The 18,953-nt window shown below is 41.4% G+C and overlaps 1 protein-coding gene across 3 annotated transcripts in view; it reads left to right on the forward strand.

The window, feature by feature from the left end:
• Positions 1-18,953, forward strand: part of smarcad1 (SWI/SNF-related, matrix-associated actin-dependent regulator of chromatin, subfamily a, containing DEAD/H box 1) — a 96,010-nt gene that overhangs the window by 63,244 nt on the left and 13,813 nt on the right. For all 3 annotated transcript variants that reach the window (XM_033022451.1, XM_033022458.1, XM_033022442.1), the window contains 9 exons: positions 85-175; positions 1,422-1,521; positions 2,626-2,685; positions 7,805-7,880; positions 8,574-8,709; positions 9,600-9,737; positions 13,964-14,059; positions 14,630-14,747; positions 16,786-16,904. In XM_033022451.1, coding sequence (XP_032878342.1) covers positions 85-175; positions 1,422-1,521; positions 2,626-2,685; positions 7,805-7,880; positions 8,574-8,709; positions 9,600-9,737; positions 13,964-14,059; positions 14,630-14,747; positions 16,786-16,904 — 934 coding nt within the window. The remainder of the gene's footprint in view (positions 1-84; positions 176-1,421; positions 1,522-2,625; positions 2,686-7,804; positions 7,881-8,573; positions 8,710-9,599; positions 9,738-13,963; positions 14,060-14,629; positions 14,748-16,785; positions 16,905-18,953) is intronic.

Genomic DNA, 18,953 nt, shown 5'->3' on the forward strand with positions numbered 1-18,953 from the left:
TTGAGGTTTGTTTGTGTTGGAGGGCAAGACGTTAATTTTCTTTGTTTATACTTCACATGCTAATTCCTGTGTTCTTTTCGACAGTTTGGAACTTAAACCATATCAATTAATTGGATTAAATTGGTTGGCCTTGCTGCATAAGCACAGGGTGAATGGTATACTCGCAGATGAAATGGTAAGTATAACTGATTTAAAATAAAGATTTTCAACTACCTTTGGTAATCCCTATTTATTTATCCTCTGACACAATTCTAATAACTCTATATTCTTTGCCTTTCCTTAGTTTGTTACTGAACTATTTTAGTTGTTTATTATGCTGTTTATAGAGTACTGTGTTTACATATCTGTTGCACTGCTGCTGCAAGTAAGAATTTCATTATTCCGTTTCAGGACAAATGACAATAAAACGCTCTTGATTCTCTAAACTCTTGTTTTCCCAATTTGAAGATTTTGCTAATCCATTTATGCGTTGAGGAGAAATTAGAATCTAAGACACAAAAGTGTTGGAGTAACCCAGTGGGTCAGGTAGCGAAGGTGGATAGGTTGAATTGATTGGATTGAATACTGATGTTTGGAGTTGGGGCCCTTCTTCAGACCGGTCCCAACCGTAAAACGGTCCTGATCCGAAACATTACCTGCACAAATGCTGCCAAACCCGCAGAGTTACTCCAGCACTTTGAAGAGAGGCGTAGGGTTAGAAGAAGGGTCTCAACCCAAAACATAACCTATTCCTTCGCTCCATAGATGCTGCCTCACCCGCTGAGTTTCTCCAGCATTTTTGTCTATCAGCACTTTGAATCTCTTTTTTGTAGACACGATCTACAATTCATTGGTTTCTGTCTACTGGCTACTTAATAATCTGTCTATTAAGGAAAAGTTTAAAGGATGATTGACATGATTCAATTGGGCTGAAGACCTGTTTTTGTGCTGTACGACTCATTTTTGCATATATTGCTCAATACTGCACCTATCATTCAACAACCTCAACATGTCATCTCAGCTTCCATTTATATTCTACTCTTCAGAAGATAAAATGAATTTCAAAATCGGATTTAAATTTGTCCCTATGGATGGGAATTGGGAACAGGTTAAGCCTTATTTATGTTCTGAGTTTACAAAGTTTATTTACCCCTTGACTAATTTATAAAAGCTACAAAAGAATATTCTAACAGAGGATTAAAACCACAACATTTCCCTTTGATTCTATTTTTCTCTCGCTGCATTACTGTGATATTTTAAATTCAAGGTGTATTGTTTCCAAATAATTAGTAACAGCTTTACCCTGAGAATGTTTTGCACATAGTAAATATTAATGTACTAGATTTCAGTGATTTGCATAAAAATCGACTTTGGAAGCTAACATTTCGTTTTGAATGAGTAGTTGCTTTGTGTTTCAATCACGTACTGTTGTTCTCATGCAGGGCTTGGGGAAAACTGTGCAAGCCATTTCATTCCTTGCCTACCTGCACCAAGAAGGGGATAAAGGACCACATCTTATCGTTGTACCTGCCTCTACCCTAGGTAATGTTTAAAAACTCACCACCAATGGCCTCATCAATAATTTCTGCCCCTTTTAATGCGATAGTCTTTAGAAACTTTAGACTTCAGTGATATAGTGTGGAAACGGGCCCTTTGGCCCACTGAATCTGTGCCGACCAGTGATCACCATGTACACTAGCACTATCCTACACACGAGGGACAATTTACAGTTTTTTTAAATCAAAGTCTATTAACCTACAAACCTGTACGTCTTTGGAGTGTGGGATAAAACCAGTGCGGTCACATGGACAGAACTCCGTACAGACTGCACCTGTGGTCAGGATCGAACCGGGGACTCGGGTGCTGTAAGGCAGCAACTCTACCGCTATACCACTGTGCCACCCCTTAGTCCAGAAGTACATTCCTGAAGTTTGATAACACAGTGGCGAAGCTTGTAGAGCTGCTGCCTCACAGTGTCAGAGGCCCGGCTTCGATCCTGACCTTGGGAACTGTCTGAGTTTTCACATTCTCCCTGTGACGTGGGTTTCCTCCGGATGCTGTGGTTTGCTCCCGCATCCCAAAGACATGCGGGTTTGTAGGTTAATTGGCCTCTGCAAAATTGCCAAATAAACTGCCATGAGAAGTGGGATAACATAAAAAATGGAGTGACTGTGTGATCAATGGTCAGCATGGATTCAGTGTGCCGAAGGGCCTGCCACGCTGCATCTCTTTTTTTAAATATAAAGGTACTGAGACATTGGTAAATGTTATGACCTACTTAAGGAATATCTCTTAATTGAGGCACCTGCTGATAACAGCGATTCAGTTGTGGATTAAATAAACATAAATGAACACAATTTTAGAAAGGAGATGAGGAGGAACTTCTTTAGTCAGAGGGTAGTTAATCTGTGGAACTCATTGCCGCAGAGAGCTGTGGAGGCCAAGTCAGTGGATATTTTTCAAGGCAGAGATAGACAAATTCTTAATTAGAACAGGTGTCAAGGGTTATGGGGAGAAGACAGGACAATGGGATAAGGAGGCAGAGATCAGCCGTGATTGAATGGCAGAGGAGACTCGATGGGCCGAATGGCCTAATGCTACTCATATAACTTGTGAAATGATAATTTTTATGTAATTTTTTTTCAGATAATTGGCTCCGAGAGCTTAGACAGTGGTGCCCTGATCTAAACGTTATTCTGTATTACGGTAAGATTTGTGTGCATTTTAAAATTTGAACAGATTCTGTGATTGGGCAGTTGTGATCTTTAAGTGTATATTTTCTATTTGTCATCCTACAGTTTATCCAAGCAGCTTCCAATTAAATTAACATAAATTTGGTACTGCAAATGTAATGTTATGACATTGCCACATACTTCAAAATTTGCAACTTGCTTTATATTAGTTTTTTTACAAAGGATGAGTTATTGATAGCTGCATAATTTCATTATATATTCTTGCTAATTTATCAATGTTATCCGAAAATGTATTCACAACTATCTAAGTGAGGTCAGGCTGTAATGGAAAGTTTTGAATCTGACGTCCATCTATACAGTCTAGAATAATTTGAGATAGATTTAAAGAACCATCTATTAACCATGCCAACAAATTTGCCTTTGGCCATTTTCAGTACTTTTTTTTGCTAAGGGGTGGCACACTGCACCAGGGACCCGGGTTTGATCCTGAATTCAGGTGCTGTCTGTACAGAGTTTGTACGTTCTCCACGTGGCTGTGGTTTTTTTCCCGGAATTTCCTCCCACATTCCAAAGACGTAAAATTAGAAATTGTCCCTATTGTGCGGGGATGACTCAGTGGGCCAAAGGGTATGTTTCTGTGCTGTATCTCTAAACTAAAGTAAACGTCGATCAACTGGTAAAAGCTCTTTTTTAATTGTAGTCTCTATTATAATAGATCAAATAAAAGCAGCCAATTTGTATACAGTAGTTCTTAAAACACCAAATTTGTTGCATCATAAATAATAGACAATAGGTGCAGGAGTAGGTCATTCGGCCCTTCAAGCCAGCACCGCCATTCAATGTGATCATGGCTGATCATCCACAATCAGTACCCCGTTCCTGCCTTCCCCATATACCCTGACTGCTATCTTCAAGAGCCTTATCTAGCTCTCTCTTGAATGTATCCAGAGAACCGGCCTCCACCGCCCGAGAATTCCACAGACTCACAACTCTCAGTGTGAAAAAGTGTTTCCTCATCTCCGTTCTAAATGGCTTACCCCTTATTCTTCAACTGTGGCCCCTGGTTCTGGACTCCCGCAACATTGGGAACCTATTTCCTGCCTCTAGTATTTCCAAACCCTTACTAATCTTATATGTTTCAATAAGATAGCCTCTCATCCTTCTAAATTCCAGAGTATACAAGCCAGCCGCTCCATTCTCTCAGCATATGACAGTCCCATTCTGGGAATTAACCTTGTGAACCTACGCTGAACTCCCTCAATAGCAAGAATGTCCCTCCTCAAATTTGGAGAACAAAACTGTACACAATACTCCAGGTGTGGTCTCACTAGGGCCATGTACAACTGCAGAAAGACCTCTTTGCTCCTATACTCAACTCCTCTTGTTATGAAGGCCAACATGCCATTCACTTTCTTCACTGCCTGCTATACCTGTATGCTTACTTTCACTGACTGATGAACAAGGACCCCCCAGATCCCGTTGTACTTCCCCTTTTCCCAACTTAACCCCATTTAGATAATAATCTTCCATCCTGTTTTTGCTACCAAAGTGGATAACCTCACATATATCCACATTAAACTTCATCTGCCATGCTTCTGCCCACTCCCTCAACCTGTCCAAGTCACCCTGCATTCTCATAGCATCCTCCTCATAGTTCACACTGCCACCCAGCTTTGTGTCATCTGCAAATTTGCTAATGTTACTTCCTTCGCTAATCCCTTCATCTAAATCATTAATATATATTGTAAATAGCTGTGGTCCCAGCACCGAGCCTTGCGGTACCCCACTAGTCACTGGCTGCCATTCTGAAAGGGACCCGTTAATCCCCACTCTCTGTTTCCTGTCTGCTAACCAATTTTCAATCCATGTCAGCACTCTAACCCCAATACCATTTGCCCTAATTTTGCCCATTAATCTCCTATGTGGGACCTTATCAAATGCTTTCTGAAAGTCCAGGTACACGACACCCACTCGCTCTCCCTTGTCCATTTTCCTAGTTACATCCTCAAAAAAGTCCAGAAGATTAGTTAAGCATGATTTCCCCTTCGTAAATCCATGCTGACCTATCCTGTTACTGCTATCCAAATGTGCCGCTATTTCATCTTTTATGATTGACTCCAGCATCTTCCCCACCACCGATGTCAGGCTAACTGGTCTATAATTGCCTGTTTTCTCTCTCCTGCCTTTCTAAAAAAGTGGCTAAATTAGCTACCCTCGAATCCACAGGAACTGATCCTGAATCTATAGAACATTGGAAAATGATCACCAATGCGTCCACGATTTCTAGAGCCACTTCCTTAAGTACCCTGGGATGCAGACCATCAGGCCCTGGGGATTTATCAGCCTTCAGTCCCATCAGTCTACCCAACACCATTTCCTGACTAATGTGGATTTCCTTCAGTTCCACCATCACCCCAGATCCTCTGGCCACTAGTACATCAGGGAGATTGTTTGTGTCCTCCTTAGTGACGATGGATCCAAAGTATCAGTTCAACTCATCTGCCATTTCCTTAGTTCCCCATAATAAATTCACCCTTTTCAGTCTTCATGGGTCCAACTAATATTTTCCTCTTCACATACCTAAAGAAGCTTTTACTATCCTCTGTTATATTCTTGGCTTTTCTCCCCGTATTGCCTTTTTAGTTATCTTCTGTTGCTCTTTAAACGTTACCCAATCCTCTGGCTTCCCGCTCATCTTTGCTATGTTGTACTTCTCTTTTATTTTTATTCTGTCCCTGACTTCCCTTGTCAGCCATGGTCGTCCCTTACTCCCCTTGGAATCTTTCTTCCTCTTTGGAATGAACTGATCCTGCACCTTCTGTATTATTCCCAGAAATACCTGTCATTGTCTTCCACCTTCCACTGTCATCCCTGCTAGGGTATCTTTCCAGTCAAATTTGGCCAGCTCCTCCCTCATAGCTCCATAGTCCCCTTTGTTCAACTGTAATACTGACACCTCCGATTTACCCTTCTCCCTCTCAAATTGTAAATTAAAGCATCATATTATGGTCACTACCTCCTAATGGCTCCTTAACCTCATGTTCCCTTATCAAATCCGGTTCATTACACAACACTATATCCAGAATTGCCTTCTCCCTGGTAGGCTCCAGTACAAGCTGCTCTAAAAGTCCATCACTGAGGCACTCCACCAACTCCCTTTCTTGGGGTCATGACATGAGCCTTTTCTCATGTCAGTCTTCTCCCTGCCTATGGTGGAATTGCTTTCAATTGTGCTTCTGAGAAAGAGGTCAAAACACTTGACAGAGCATAATGGAGTTATATAGCATGGAAACAGGCCCTTCGGCCCAATTTGCTCATGCTGACCAACATGCTCCAACTACCTGCCTGCATTTGACTCATATCCCTCTAAACCTATCCCATCCATGTACCTGTCCAAATGGTTCTTAAATGTTGTGATAGTACCTGACTGGCAGCTCGTTCCATGTACCTACCACCCGTTGTGCAAAAAAAAGGTTGCCTGTCTGTTTCCTATTAAATCTTTTCCCCCCACCCTCACCTTAATCCTATGTCCTCTGGTTCTCGATTTCTCCTACTCTACATTTACCCTATCTCTTCCTCTCATAAGAAATGGAGGTAGGAGTACACCATTCTGTAAGATCATCGCTGATCTTTCACCTAATTCATATACACCCTCAACCCCTTAATATCTAAAAATCTATTGATCTTTGACTTGCCAAACAAATCTGTTCATCCTTCTTGGGTAGAGAAGTGCAAAGTTTTCATATCTTCTGGATAAAAAGTTTCTTCCAAGCTTAGTCCCACTTGATCAATTATTTATTTTAAAGCTAGCCCTGGTCCAGCCATGGAACAGAAACCTTTATTCCTGCACCTATCTTGTTGGAAAGTTTAGTTTATTGTCGCATGCATAGAGGTACAGTGAAAAGCTTTTATTGTGTGCTAACCAGTCACGAAAAGACAATACATGATTACAATCAAGCCATTCACCATGTACAGATAAATAATATTTATGCATTTAGTGCAAGATAAAGTCCAGTAAGGTCCGATCAAAGATGGTCCGAGGGTCTCCATTGAGGTAGCTCAGGACAGCTCTCTACTTGTGGTAGGATGGTTCAGTTGCGTTATAGCAACTGAAAAGAAACTGTCCCCGAATCTGGAGGTGTGCGTTTTCACAGTTCTATACCATTTTACCCGATGGGAGAGGGGAGAAGAGGGAGTTGCCAAGGTGAGACTCATCCTTGGTTTTGCTAGTGGCCTTGCCGAGGCAGCGTGAGGTATACATTAAGTCAATGTAAGGGAGGTTGGTTTGTGTGATGATCTGGGCTGCGTCCACAATTTTCTGCCAAGCCCATAAGATCTTTGTTCTTCAATGTAAGCCCATCTTCTAAATTCTACAGAATATAGATAGGTAAATCTGCATAATTTGAATCGATACAGAATCCCCACTCCCCAATTCCCAGACTATACCTCCATTGTGTTCCTTACAAGTAGCTTTGCATCTCCTGTTTAGATCCTGCGTGATGATGATGCCTGATTGATGTTGATATTTGGCCAGACTACTTGACAATGCTTTCCTGCTCTTTCAGGGACGTACTTTCTCAAAGACAATTGGAACTTTAGTTTAATGTTTCATCTGAAAACTAAACTACCATTATAGTTTTGTTATTATACAAGGAAGTATAACACTCTTGAGTTATTTCTCTAAACCCTGATTTCCCTTGTTAAAATTCTTAAGGGGTTGGACAGGCTAGATGCAGGAAGATTGCTCCCGATGTTGGGGAAGTCCAGGACAAGGGGTCACAGCTTAAGGATAAGGGGGAAATCCTTTAAAACCGAGATGAGAAGAACTTTTTTCACACAGAGAGTGGTGAATCTGGAACTCCCTGCCACAGAGGGTAGTCGAGGCCAGTTCATTGGCTATATTTAAGAGGGAGTTAGATGTGGCCCTTGTGGCTAAGGGGATCAGAGGGTATGGAGAGAAGGCAGGTACGGGATACTGAGTTGGATGATCAGCCATGATCATATTGAATGGCGGTGCAGGCTCGAAGGGCCGAATGGCCTACTCCTGCACCTAATTTCTATGTTTCTATGTTTCTATGTTAACAATTTGTCATCTTAAATATTAATATAGATTCGATGTTTTTGGTGTTTAGGATCTTTAGAAGAGCGGAAGATTCTCCGATCTGATATTCTTCACAAGTTTGTGGGCTTCAGTGTCATAGTCACAACGTAAGTTATTGCCATCCTGTGATAGACAGTGCAGATGTTGCATAAAAGAGAAGGCCATCTGCATTTGTACGTGCTCGTCCAAACCTGTGTGCAGATGGGTAGACACAAAATGCTGGAGTAACTCAGTGGGTCAGGCAGCATGTCTGGAGAAAATGGGAAAAAGGGCGTTTCAGGACATTTATTTTCTCCAGAGATGCTGCCTGACCCGATGAGTTTGTCCAGCATTTTGTATCCATCTTTTGGTATAAACCAGCATCTGCAGATCCTTTTTATATCTAAGCTTTGCTGCTGTATTGATCTACGCCACTAGGGAGAGTGCAATCTGGAATTCCAGTTTCTTAGTAGCACAGCCATTGAATGTGCTCCCTCTACTGGTAAATACGAGGTCCTACCTCAATTAGATAACTGAGGATTAGTGCTGATTTTAATTAATCCAAGTTTTAATATTTCTGTACACATTTCTCAATCCAGAATATTATCTGACAACAGAAAATCTTCTAGATTGACATTTATAACTGAGGTTTTATCTTTTTGTAATTGCTATGTTGCTTGTTAGCAGTGTATGGGGGGGGAAAGGATTAAAGGCATTAACCCAAGAAATGAATTGTATTAGAACTTTGATTCTGTGACTAAATTTTATTTGCATCACTTAGCATGAGGACAATTGATTTATTTGTTGACTTTAATCAACAGGTATACCTGTGCAATCAGTAATGCAGATGATCGCAGTCTCTTTCGACGTTTGAGGCTGCATTATGCAATTTTTGACGAAGGCCACATGCTGAAGAATATGAGTTCCATTCGTTACCAACACCTCATGACATTTAATGTAAGTTTAGACTTTAGATATACAGTGTAGAAACTGGTCTTTTGGCCCCCTGCTTCGACCAGCGATCATCCTGTACACGGACACTATACTACACACTAGAAATTATTCAAGGACTGAAGCCGATTAACCTACAAACCAGTACATCTTTGGGATATGGGAGGAATCCGGAGAACCCAGAAAAATCCCACGCGATAACAGGGTGAATATACAAACTCTGTACAAACTGCTGCCGTAGTCAGGATGGAACCTGGAATCAGACGCTGTAAAGCAGCAACTCTGCCGCCATGCCACTGTACCGTCCCTATGCTGTGGCTCATTGAAGTGCCTTTCTCATGCACCGTCCACTTTGAAAGCACATTGTAATGCCAAACCTCCATGGCTATCACCGTATTTTATTAGTGACTGTTTTATACTGCTTGCTACTACTTCAAACAATTGTCGCAAGCAATCGTCCTGCACAGGAACAGCGTCTTCAGCTCACAATGTCTAATTTAAGTTAATCCATATCCTTCCATTGCCTGCATAGTCATACAGCATGGAAACAGGCCCTTTGGTCCAACTTGCCCATGACATCCAAGATGCCACATGTACACTAGTACATCTACCTGCATTTGGCCCACATCCCTCCAAACCTTTCCTATTTATGTACCTGTCCAAAGGTCTTTAAAATGTTGTTATAGTACCTGCCTCATCTTAAGTCTATGCTGAGCATGATCCCTATCCCTCCATTCCCTGCCTATGCATGTACCTATCTTAAAGCCTCTTAAATGCCGTATAAACATCTGCGTTATGCTAAGAGTTCCTTCCATGGAAATGAATAAAAAACATTTTTGGATGAGGCGTTTGTAATGCTTCTGTATGAAATTCTGATGGGTTTGCATTGTTAATAGGCTGACCATCGCTTGCTAATGACTGGGACTCCACTGCAAAATAATCTTCTTGAATTGATGTCTCTCTTGAATTTTGTGATGCCTAACATGTTCAGCAGCAGCACCAGTGAGATCCGCAGAATCTTTTCATCTAAACCGGTAAGCTTGAGATAGTTTATAAAACAAATTGCGGAGCTGGAGCACTGGCCAATTGGTAGCGAGACCAGAATTTGTGTCTTGGTTTAAAAGTACGCATGTTGCACAATTTCTGCTATTGCCAATTAAACAATGTGAGTATGAGTGTCTACATAATATAAATGCAAGGAAACCTTTTTGCACTAATTGTTTTTTTTATTTTATTTTAATATTATCTAATTGTTTTTAAATTTGATTGAATGTTTTAATGTTACCTAAAGTTACCTAATGTTACCTACTTCTTGCATATGGTGTGCACAGCCTAAAGTTGTAGGTCAACTTGTTCTATTTGATCTATTTGTTGGTGCATGTCGGGTTGATTGCATTAGTCAAAACAGTGTGGACCATGTCAAGGTTGCAATCTCCCACCCCATCTAAAGGAGCTGTATTGCAGGCTGATACTGCTGCAAGTAAGAATTCTATAGTTCCATTTTTTAGTACCAATGACAATTAAACACTCTTGATTCTTGACACTGGATTCAATTTCACTGAGATATGGCTTCCTTTCTACACTAGAAAAATATATATAGGAAGGGAGAGGAAATAAATGATTCCAACTGGCAGTTCTCCAGCATGAAATCATGTAATTTCTGCAGGCGACCTCTGGGCATACATTACAATAAGGCATGGTGAAAGTCTGGAATCTCCCAGACTCTGGAAGTACATCTGGATTGAGTTTCATATTTAAGCACAAGATCTTTCCTACATTTGCTGGGAATGATCTTTGACATCTATGTTTGAGCGAGTTAAAATGGACAGGCTATCCTGAGCTGTATCGTCAAGTTGATTACCAGGTAGACTGAGAAAAGGTTCAAGGTTGTGCTCAGAACCTCCTTGAAGAAACAAAGCATAGAGAACAGGAGCAGGAGTTGGAAATTTGACCCTTTGCCTTCTCCCCATATCCTTTAATCCCTTAAGCATTAAGGAACAGAGTAAATCTCTGATAATTTGCCAACCTTCAGACTTTGGTTTGGACAGACGGATTTTCTGGACTGTTGAATATTATTCCTGTTAAAACCCCTTCACACTTCTAATTTACTTTTTTAAGCTCGTGCACAGTAGTAAAATAAATGTTCCAGTGAACTACTAATTGCTATTTCATACATCAACCTGAAGCTGTACCCCCTGTTTCAGAACATCCAGCCGTTGGGAACGTCTTCCAACCCCGCTAGAATCTTTTCACGTTTCTGAGAGCTCCTATATTCTTCTAAATTCCAATAAATATAGACCTAATGGACCCAGTGTCCTCGTACTTCAGTCCTGCCATCTAGAGCTCGCTCTGGTAAACATTTGTTGCACACCTCAATGATAAGAGCATCTGTGTTCAAATAAGGAGACCCAAACGTTCAGATGTGGTCTCGCCAAGGCTTGGTAAAGTTGCAGAGAAACTTCCTTGTCCCTCTACTCAAATCCCCTTGTTCTGATGGCCAATATATCATTAATCTTCCGAATAGCTTGCTGCTCTTAAATTTTGCTTTCTGTACCAGGTATCATTTCAGCTCCCTTCTTCCATAAGTGTTTAATTATCATATGTACTGAAGCAGAACAATGACATTCCTAATCTGTCATTATTCAAAACATCATGACTTTCTATTTTGAGAAGCAAGATGGGTAATCTCATTTATTCATTTCCTACTGCATCTGTTGAGCAATTCTCTATTCGCCCCAGCTTGTCAGAGTTGCACTGAAATAGTAAGGAGAAAAGGAATGGGTGACTTCAGACTGTCAGGGAAGAGGGAGACTAGATATATGGAAGGATGAGGTGTGAATGACAGGACAAATCAGATGCTGAGGACTATGTTAAAGGAAACAGGCCATTGTTAGCTGTGGGCTAGGTGAAATCGAGTTACAGACAATGAGACTCAACAGGATGACTTTGAAGCTGGTATAACTTGGGTGGGGGAGGGGATGGAGAGAGAGGGAATGGAAGGGTTACTTGAAGATAGAGAAATCAATATTCATAGCGCTATCAATAAAAGGGAGGTAGGTTATTGGATAGTTAACTAAAATCAGAGAATGACATTTCTCAATTCGATCAAAGTTTCACAAGTAGCCAGGTGTCCTGACTTGAAACGTTGCCCATATTTTTTCTCCGGCACTTTGTGCCTATCTTTGGCAGCACCAGGAACTGCAGATGCTGGTTCATACACAAGAAGACACAAAGTGCTGGAGGCAGCATCTGTGGAGAACATGGATAGGTGACGTTTCACAGAGTGCTGGAGTAACACAGCGGGTCACGCAGCATCTCTGGTCAACGTGGATAGGTGATGTTTCAGGTCAGAAGAAGGGTCGTGAACCAAAAAAGTCCCCGATCCATGTTCTCCACAGACAGACACAAAGTACTGGAGTTACTGAGCTGGGTGGGCAGCATATCTGGAGAGAAGGAACCTTCTTCAGGAGTCACAGGAGAGGGAGACACAGATAAGGAAGTGTAAGGTGTTACTCCACCACTCTATTATCTGAATGCTGTAAGGGCGAAAATGGGAAGTACGAGACCTGGGTATGCTTGTACATCAGTCACTGAAAGTAAGCTGCAGGTACAGCAGGCAGTGAAGAAACCTAATAGCATGCTGGCCTTCATAACAAGGTGTATAACTTGGGTGGGGGAGGGGATGGGGAGAGAGGGAATGTAAGGGTTACGTGAACATAGAGAAATCAATATTCATACCGATGTCAATAACAGGGAGGTAGGTTATTGGATAGTTACTTTAGTTTAGGAGCAAAGAGGTCTTTCTGCAGTTGTACATGGTCCTGGTGAGACCACACCTGTTGTTTCCAAATACACAGGACAAGATGTTAAAAATCCAAAATGCCAAATGTCAACTTGCTCCCGATGGTGATGGGAGCCTTATGCACTCACCTATGTTCCTCCGATGTTGAGAAAGGCTAGGCAGACACGTCATTGGGGTTATCAAGTGGGCCCTACCTTCATCGATGTTTTGCTGATTGAACCCACCACGTCTCCAGTAGGCTCAGCGGTGCATTCTGGCGTCCCAGAACCACCCCCCTCTGCATCTGTCTAGTCGGTTATTTGGGAGACCAAATTGTGGGTAGTTTTGGTCTCCTAATTTGAGGAAGGACATTCTTGCTATTGAGGGAGTGGCAGCGTAGGTTATAGACAATAAGGGGTGGTCCATTTAGGACTGAGATGAGGAAACACTTTTCTACCTAGAGAGTTGTGAATCTGTGGAATTCTCTGCTACAGACGGCAGTGGAGGCCAATTCACTGGATGCTTTCAAGAGAGTTAGATTTAGCTCTTGGGGATAACTGAATCAAGGGCTATGGGGAGAAAGCAGGAATGGGGTACTGATTGTGGATGATCAGCCATGATCATATTATTTATTTCTATTTCTTTATTTATATAGCACATTTTTAGTCAACTTGCATTGACCCCAAAGTGCTTCACATAATTACATCCACACACACAGGCAAAGGTGGGTGAAGTGTCTTGCCCAAGGACACACACAGGCAAAGGTGGGTGAAGTGTCTTGCCCAAGGACACACACAGGCAAAGGTGGGTAAAGTGTCTTGCCCAAGGACACACACAGGCAAAGGTGGGTGAAGTGTCTTGCCCAAGGACACAATGACAGTATGCACTCCAAGCGGGATTCGAACCAGCTACCTTCCGGTTGCCAGCCGAACACTTAGCCCATTGTGCCATCTGTCTATTGAATGGCAGTACTGGCTCGAAGGGCTGAATGGCATTCGTGCCCTCCGACTGTCTATGTTTCTATGAAATCTTTTTGTATCCTCAACTCTTTTGGGGGTTAATACTTAATTGAGACAAATACATTTCTGAACTTCACAACACTAGTCAAATTTTGATCTAGTGCCCCTCGTTTGCATTTCCAGCCACTAACTTGTACTCAAGATCTTAACACAAATCCAGTACAAGTTTGCATAGCTTGATATTAAATGTTAATGTTAAGAAATACTTAAACTTGTTTATGTATGTTATTGCTCGAAATAAGGGAAATTATTAAGGCCTATATTCTATATTAGTATGTGAGTATAGTTAATTGTGTTTACAACCTCTAAATAATGTCTGCCTTGGCTAATCTACTTGAATTTACTTTGAAATATTCATTTTGTGGGTTTTTCTGATTTGAATCAAGAGCAAATTTACTTGACTGCCAATAAATCATGTACATTTATTTGTCTATGTCTTGCTACTTTGTTTTTATACTAGAAAATCTTGGAGCAACAAAGCACTTTTGAAAAGGGGAGAATTACTCATGCTAAGAAAATCATGAAGCCATTTATTTTAAGGAGAGTTAAAAGTGAGGTAATGTCTCTATCTGCAATTTGCAACTTATTTTAGTTTTTGACTTGAGATATGATTTTTGGTTCCGCACGATGGTTTATGGGACATCTGTTGGGAACATGCAAGCACTGTTGAGTGTTTAATTATTAACACAATTTTATATTTGCTACTAATAGAAACCTTTTCCTGTCATGCAGTCTGTCACAGATGATAACTTGGCTGCGTGTTATAATCTAATCAATGAAACATATCCTATTGGTATTTAATTTTTCGGCGCTGTCCTTATTGACATTTTTAGATTCAGGAAATTAGGAAGAGCTGGTACCTTTCAGTTAAAGCATTGAGATCTTAGAATCAGCAACTTGGGATTCATAAAAAATAATGAGAAATGTAATTTGTCTTCATTTTTACAACATGATGGATAGTCTGACAGCCATTTGATCATGATTTTATTTTAGATTCTAAAATCCTTTTGATATTTTGGTATTTTAGTTGGTTGCAAGTCAAGTCATTAAATTTGAAAATGGCCAATGCACAATTTTTTATTAATATCTTGATTCATCATTGAAATTAACTAATTCTGTTCTTTAGGTCTTGCAGCAACTGCCACCCAAACAAGATCGAATAGAAATATGCGCGATGTCTCATAAACAGGAGCAGGCATATACAGCCCTCCATAAGAGATTAAAGAAATCTATCAATAGTAATGGTACGTTCTATCCTCTTAATGATGGGGCTTTGTCCTAAGTAGATGTGGGTTTTTAAAAAATTTATTTTGAATTTATCTCATTGTTTTGATGGAGTTAAAATCTTTCCAAATGTCCATTGAACCAAAACAGTGATTTAAGTCTATCAAGATGTGTAATTATATGCACTGACATGGCTGGTAAATATGCTACTCCAGTTTTACATATGCAATCCTAATCTGGAGTGGAATTTTTGCACATTCCCTCTGTGTCTACAAGGGCTTCCTCCATGTGCTCCAATTTCCTCTGACAGTCCAAAGATGTGCAATTTGGTAGGTTAACTGGCCACTATAAATTACACCCAGTGTTTAGGTGATTATTAGATTCAGGGGGAAATCGATGGGAATGTGGAGAGAATAAAATGGGATTTGCGTTACTGGGTGCTTGATGGTTGGCATGGACTCGGGCTGAAGGATGCGAAGTGCTAGAGTAACTCTACGGGTCAAGCAGAATCTCTGGAGAACATGCCCAACAATGCTTGTGCAGAAAGACCTGTTTTAATGCTGTATAACTATGACCGTTGGCATATTGACATTTAGCAGGTTTTATTTACTTATGTTGCAGTGAATAAATATAAAAGAACATGTGGATTGTTTTAAGAAGCTTTGTATAGTAATTCCCATAGCCGCCCTTGGTATCCACAACATGCAGGTAGTACTGCTGTGTTGTAGTACTGCCTGTGAAAGTTGTAAACAGTGCACTATTTCAGTCAATTATCCAGTGATGTCTTTAAGGCACATCTCATTTTCACAATATCAAGTAACTGGAAGGATCATGCTGCCATATGATTTGCAACAAGAACAGTGAAGTTAGTTTTGAACTTGCCTATTATTGTACCTCTGAAATCCATTTCTGCTTTGTACATTGGCTTTTCACCTTTTCAGTCAGCACCTATTATAACTTTGATAAGACAATTCCAGACAAAGAAGTCAAGTTTAATTCGACTTTTAAGTTAATTTATTTAATTTAACTAAACTTTATTTTCTTTGCGTACTTCAACCTAAACTACTCTCAAGTACGTCTCTTTTGAAAATTTCCCTTTTTTGGTGGATGTTTCCCATAATGTTGATAATTGGGCTATGGAGATCGATTTGGATTGAGTGCAAGTCTGTTGTAGTGCTCCATTTTACTAATTGAATAAATCATTTGTATGGTGGATTTAAAAAAAGGCAAAGTCAAAGTTATAAATTCGTACAGCACAGAAACGGGTTCTTCTGCCTACCATAGTCATGCTTACTTTCTATCCGCCCTCATCTATTGCATCTGGTGTTCCAGTGTGGCCTCCTTTACATTTGGCAGACCTAGCGTAGATCCGGTGACTGTTTTGCTGAACACGTGCACTTGGTCTGTTACCATTTTAACCCCCCTTCCCATTCTCATACTGGCCATTATCTCCTGGGCCACCTCCATTGCCAGAGTGAAGCCACGCGCAAACTTTATGAACAGCACCTTGTATTCACTTGGGTCGCTTACAACCCAACGGTATGAACATTGAATTCTCCAATTTTAGGAATTAACTAAACTTCCAACCCTCACGTCCCCATCCCTTCTCCCCTCCTCCCCTCAGCTCACACCTATTTCTCCTCTCTAATTCCGCTTGCATTCCTCCACTGGCTTCACAATTCTCAACTCTTCTAACCTTATCTAACACATTTTTGTCTTTTCATATCTGGTCTTTGTCCAACCATCTTCCTATCAAAAACGCACCTCAGCTATATCTACCTATCACTTGTAGGCTTTGTCTTGTCCATCCTCCCTTGCAGCTTTCTTCTCTTCCCTCTCTCCCTCCGCCCCACCTCCCCCCCCAGTCAGACTGGAAAAGGATCCTGACCTGAAACGTCACATTTCCATGTTCTCTAGAGATGCTTCCTCACCTGCTGAGTTACTCCAGCACTCGTGTTTTACCCGCTGGTTTTGTCACTTTTCTGCAAAGAATGCCCAATATATCTGCTGTTTTCCCTTTTAATCACACTGTGATTAACTATTAATTTTAAACTGCAGTAAAAAATGAGTTGTGCAATGTGATGATGCAACTTCGAAAGATGGCAAACCACCCACTGCTCCATCGGCAGTATTATACCACTGAGAAGCTTAGAAAAATGGCCATGCTAATGAAGAAGGTAAGGCTTGTGTCATTTCATCACTTTTATAATGACGTGTAAGACTTGAGAATAAAAGTTATTAACTGCTTCCTGTAAAATGGGAATAATGGAATGCAAATAAAACATACATTTTTTGCAAAGTTTCCCCAAAGCATTTTAGAGTCAATTAAATACTTTTGTCTAGAGAATACTGCAGTTAATATCATACTGCAGAGAACAAATCTGCTGGACCTCTGATATAAAATAGCAAAGGCAAGAGATACCCAGAAGAGTGGGACATAAGGAACTGCAGATGCTGGAATATTGTGTGGAATATAAAGTGCTGGAGTAATTCAAGTGGGTCAGGCAGCATCTCTGGAGAACATGGAGAGGGCGACGTTTCGGTTGGGCGATACTGCCTGGCCCACAGATACAGTGCCCTCCATAATATTTGGGACAAAGACCCATCATTTATTTATTTGCCTCAGTACTCCACAATTTGAGATTTCTAATAGAAAAAAAAAATCACATGTGGTTAAAGTGTACATTGTCAGATTTTAATAAAGGGTATCTTTACACATTTTCGTTTCACCATGTAGAAATTACAGCTGTGTCTCCCCATTTCAGGGGCAGTATAATGTTTGGGACACATGACTTCACAAGTGTTTGTAATTGCTCAGGTGTGTTTAATTGCCTCCTTAATGCAGGTATAAGAGAGCTCTCAGCACCCAGTCTTTACTCCAGTCTTTCCATCACCTTTAGAAACTTGTATTGCTGTTTATCAACATGAGGGCAAAAGTTGTGCCAATGAAAGTCAAAGAAGCCATTATGAGACTAAGAAACAAGAATAAAACTGTTAGAGACATCAACCAAACCTTAAGCTTACCAAAAATCAACTGTTTGGAACATCATTAAGAAGAAAGAGAGCACTGGTGAGCGTACTAATCGCAAAGGGACTGGCAGGCCAAGGAAGACCTCCACAGCTGATGACAGAAGAATTCTCTCTATAATAAAGAAAAAACCCAAACACCTGTCCGACAAATCAGAAACACTCTTCAGAAGTCAGGTGTGGATTTGTCAATGACCACTGTCCACAGAAGACTTCATGAACAAAAATACAGAGGCTACACTGCAGGATGCAAACCACCCCCCCCCCCCCCACGGAGACTGTCTGATTGGCCGCCGAGTGACCAGCGCATTATATGATTGGACACAATGCCCTTGGAGACAACGGTTGATTGGCTGCCAAATAATTGGGCACAAAAAAAAGACAGATAGGAAAACAATAAAATCGGAATTCCGATTTGAATCGGAAGAATATCATGCCTGAGCTGCTGTTCCTTCCTATTGAAGAGGAACCATGGCCCGAAACAACTAATCAATTCCCTCCACAGATGCTGCCTAGCCCGCTGAGTTCTTCCAGCACTCTGTATTTTTTATTTAACTCTGAAATTGAAGATAGACAAAGCTGGAGTAACTCAGCAGGACAGGCAGCGACTCGGGAGAGAAGGAATGGGTGTCGTTTCGGGTCGAGACCCTTCTTCACACTGAACTTTGCTCTCGTCGGTGAGAGTACTTGTGATGTTCTGAAGAAGGGTCTCGACCTGAAATGCCACCCACTCCCTCTCCCCAGAGCTGCCGCCCATCGCGCTGAGCCACCCCAGCCCCCCATGTCCACCTTCAACTCCAGAGCCAAAGAAAAATCACAGAGTGCTGGAGGAACTCAGCGGCCCAGTCAGCACCTGCAGAGGGAACGGCCCAGGAGCCGCCCCAGGCCAGAGCTCCCCCACCCAACAGGAAGGAACCACAGATACAGCTGTCCCCGCACAACGCCAAATGATTCCGGGAATGCTGAGGCGAGCGAGGGAGCGAGAGAGCCGAGATGGGGAGCGGGAGAGAGAGGGAGGGAGGAAGGGAAAGACAGAGACACAGCAAGAGAGGGAGAGAGCGAGAAATGGATGGAGAGAGAGGGGAGTGAGGGATGGAGAGAGAGAGAGAGCGAGAAAGAACGAACGAGAGACCCCAACCCAAGCACCGCGGCAGAGCAACACCCACAAAAAAATCATCCAGATCTTGAAACCCAAAATA

The sequence above is a fragment of the Amblyraja radiata genome, chromosome 1 (genome assembly GCF_010909765.2).
Source record: "Amblyraja radiata isolate CabotCenter1 chromosome 1, sAmbRad1.1.pri, whole genome shotgun sequence".
NCBI classification, from domain to species: domain Eukaryota; kingdom Metazoa; phylum Chordata; class Chondrichthyes; order Rajiformes; family Rajidae; genus Amblyraja; species Amblyraja radiata.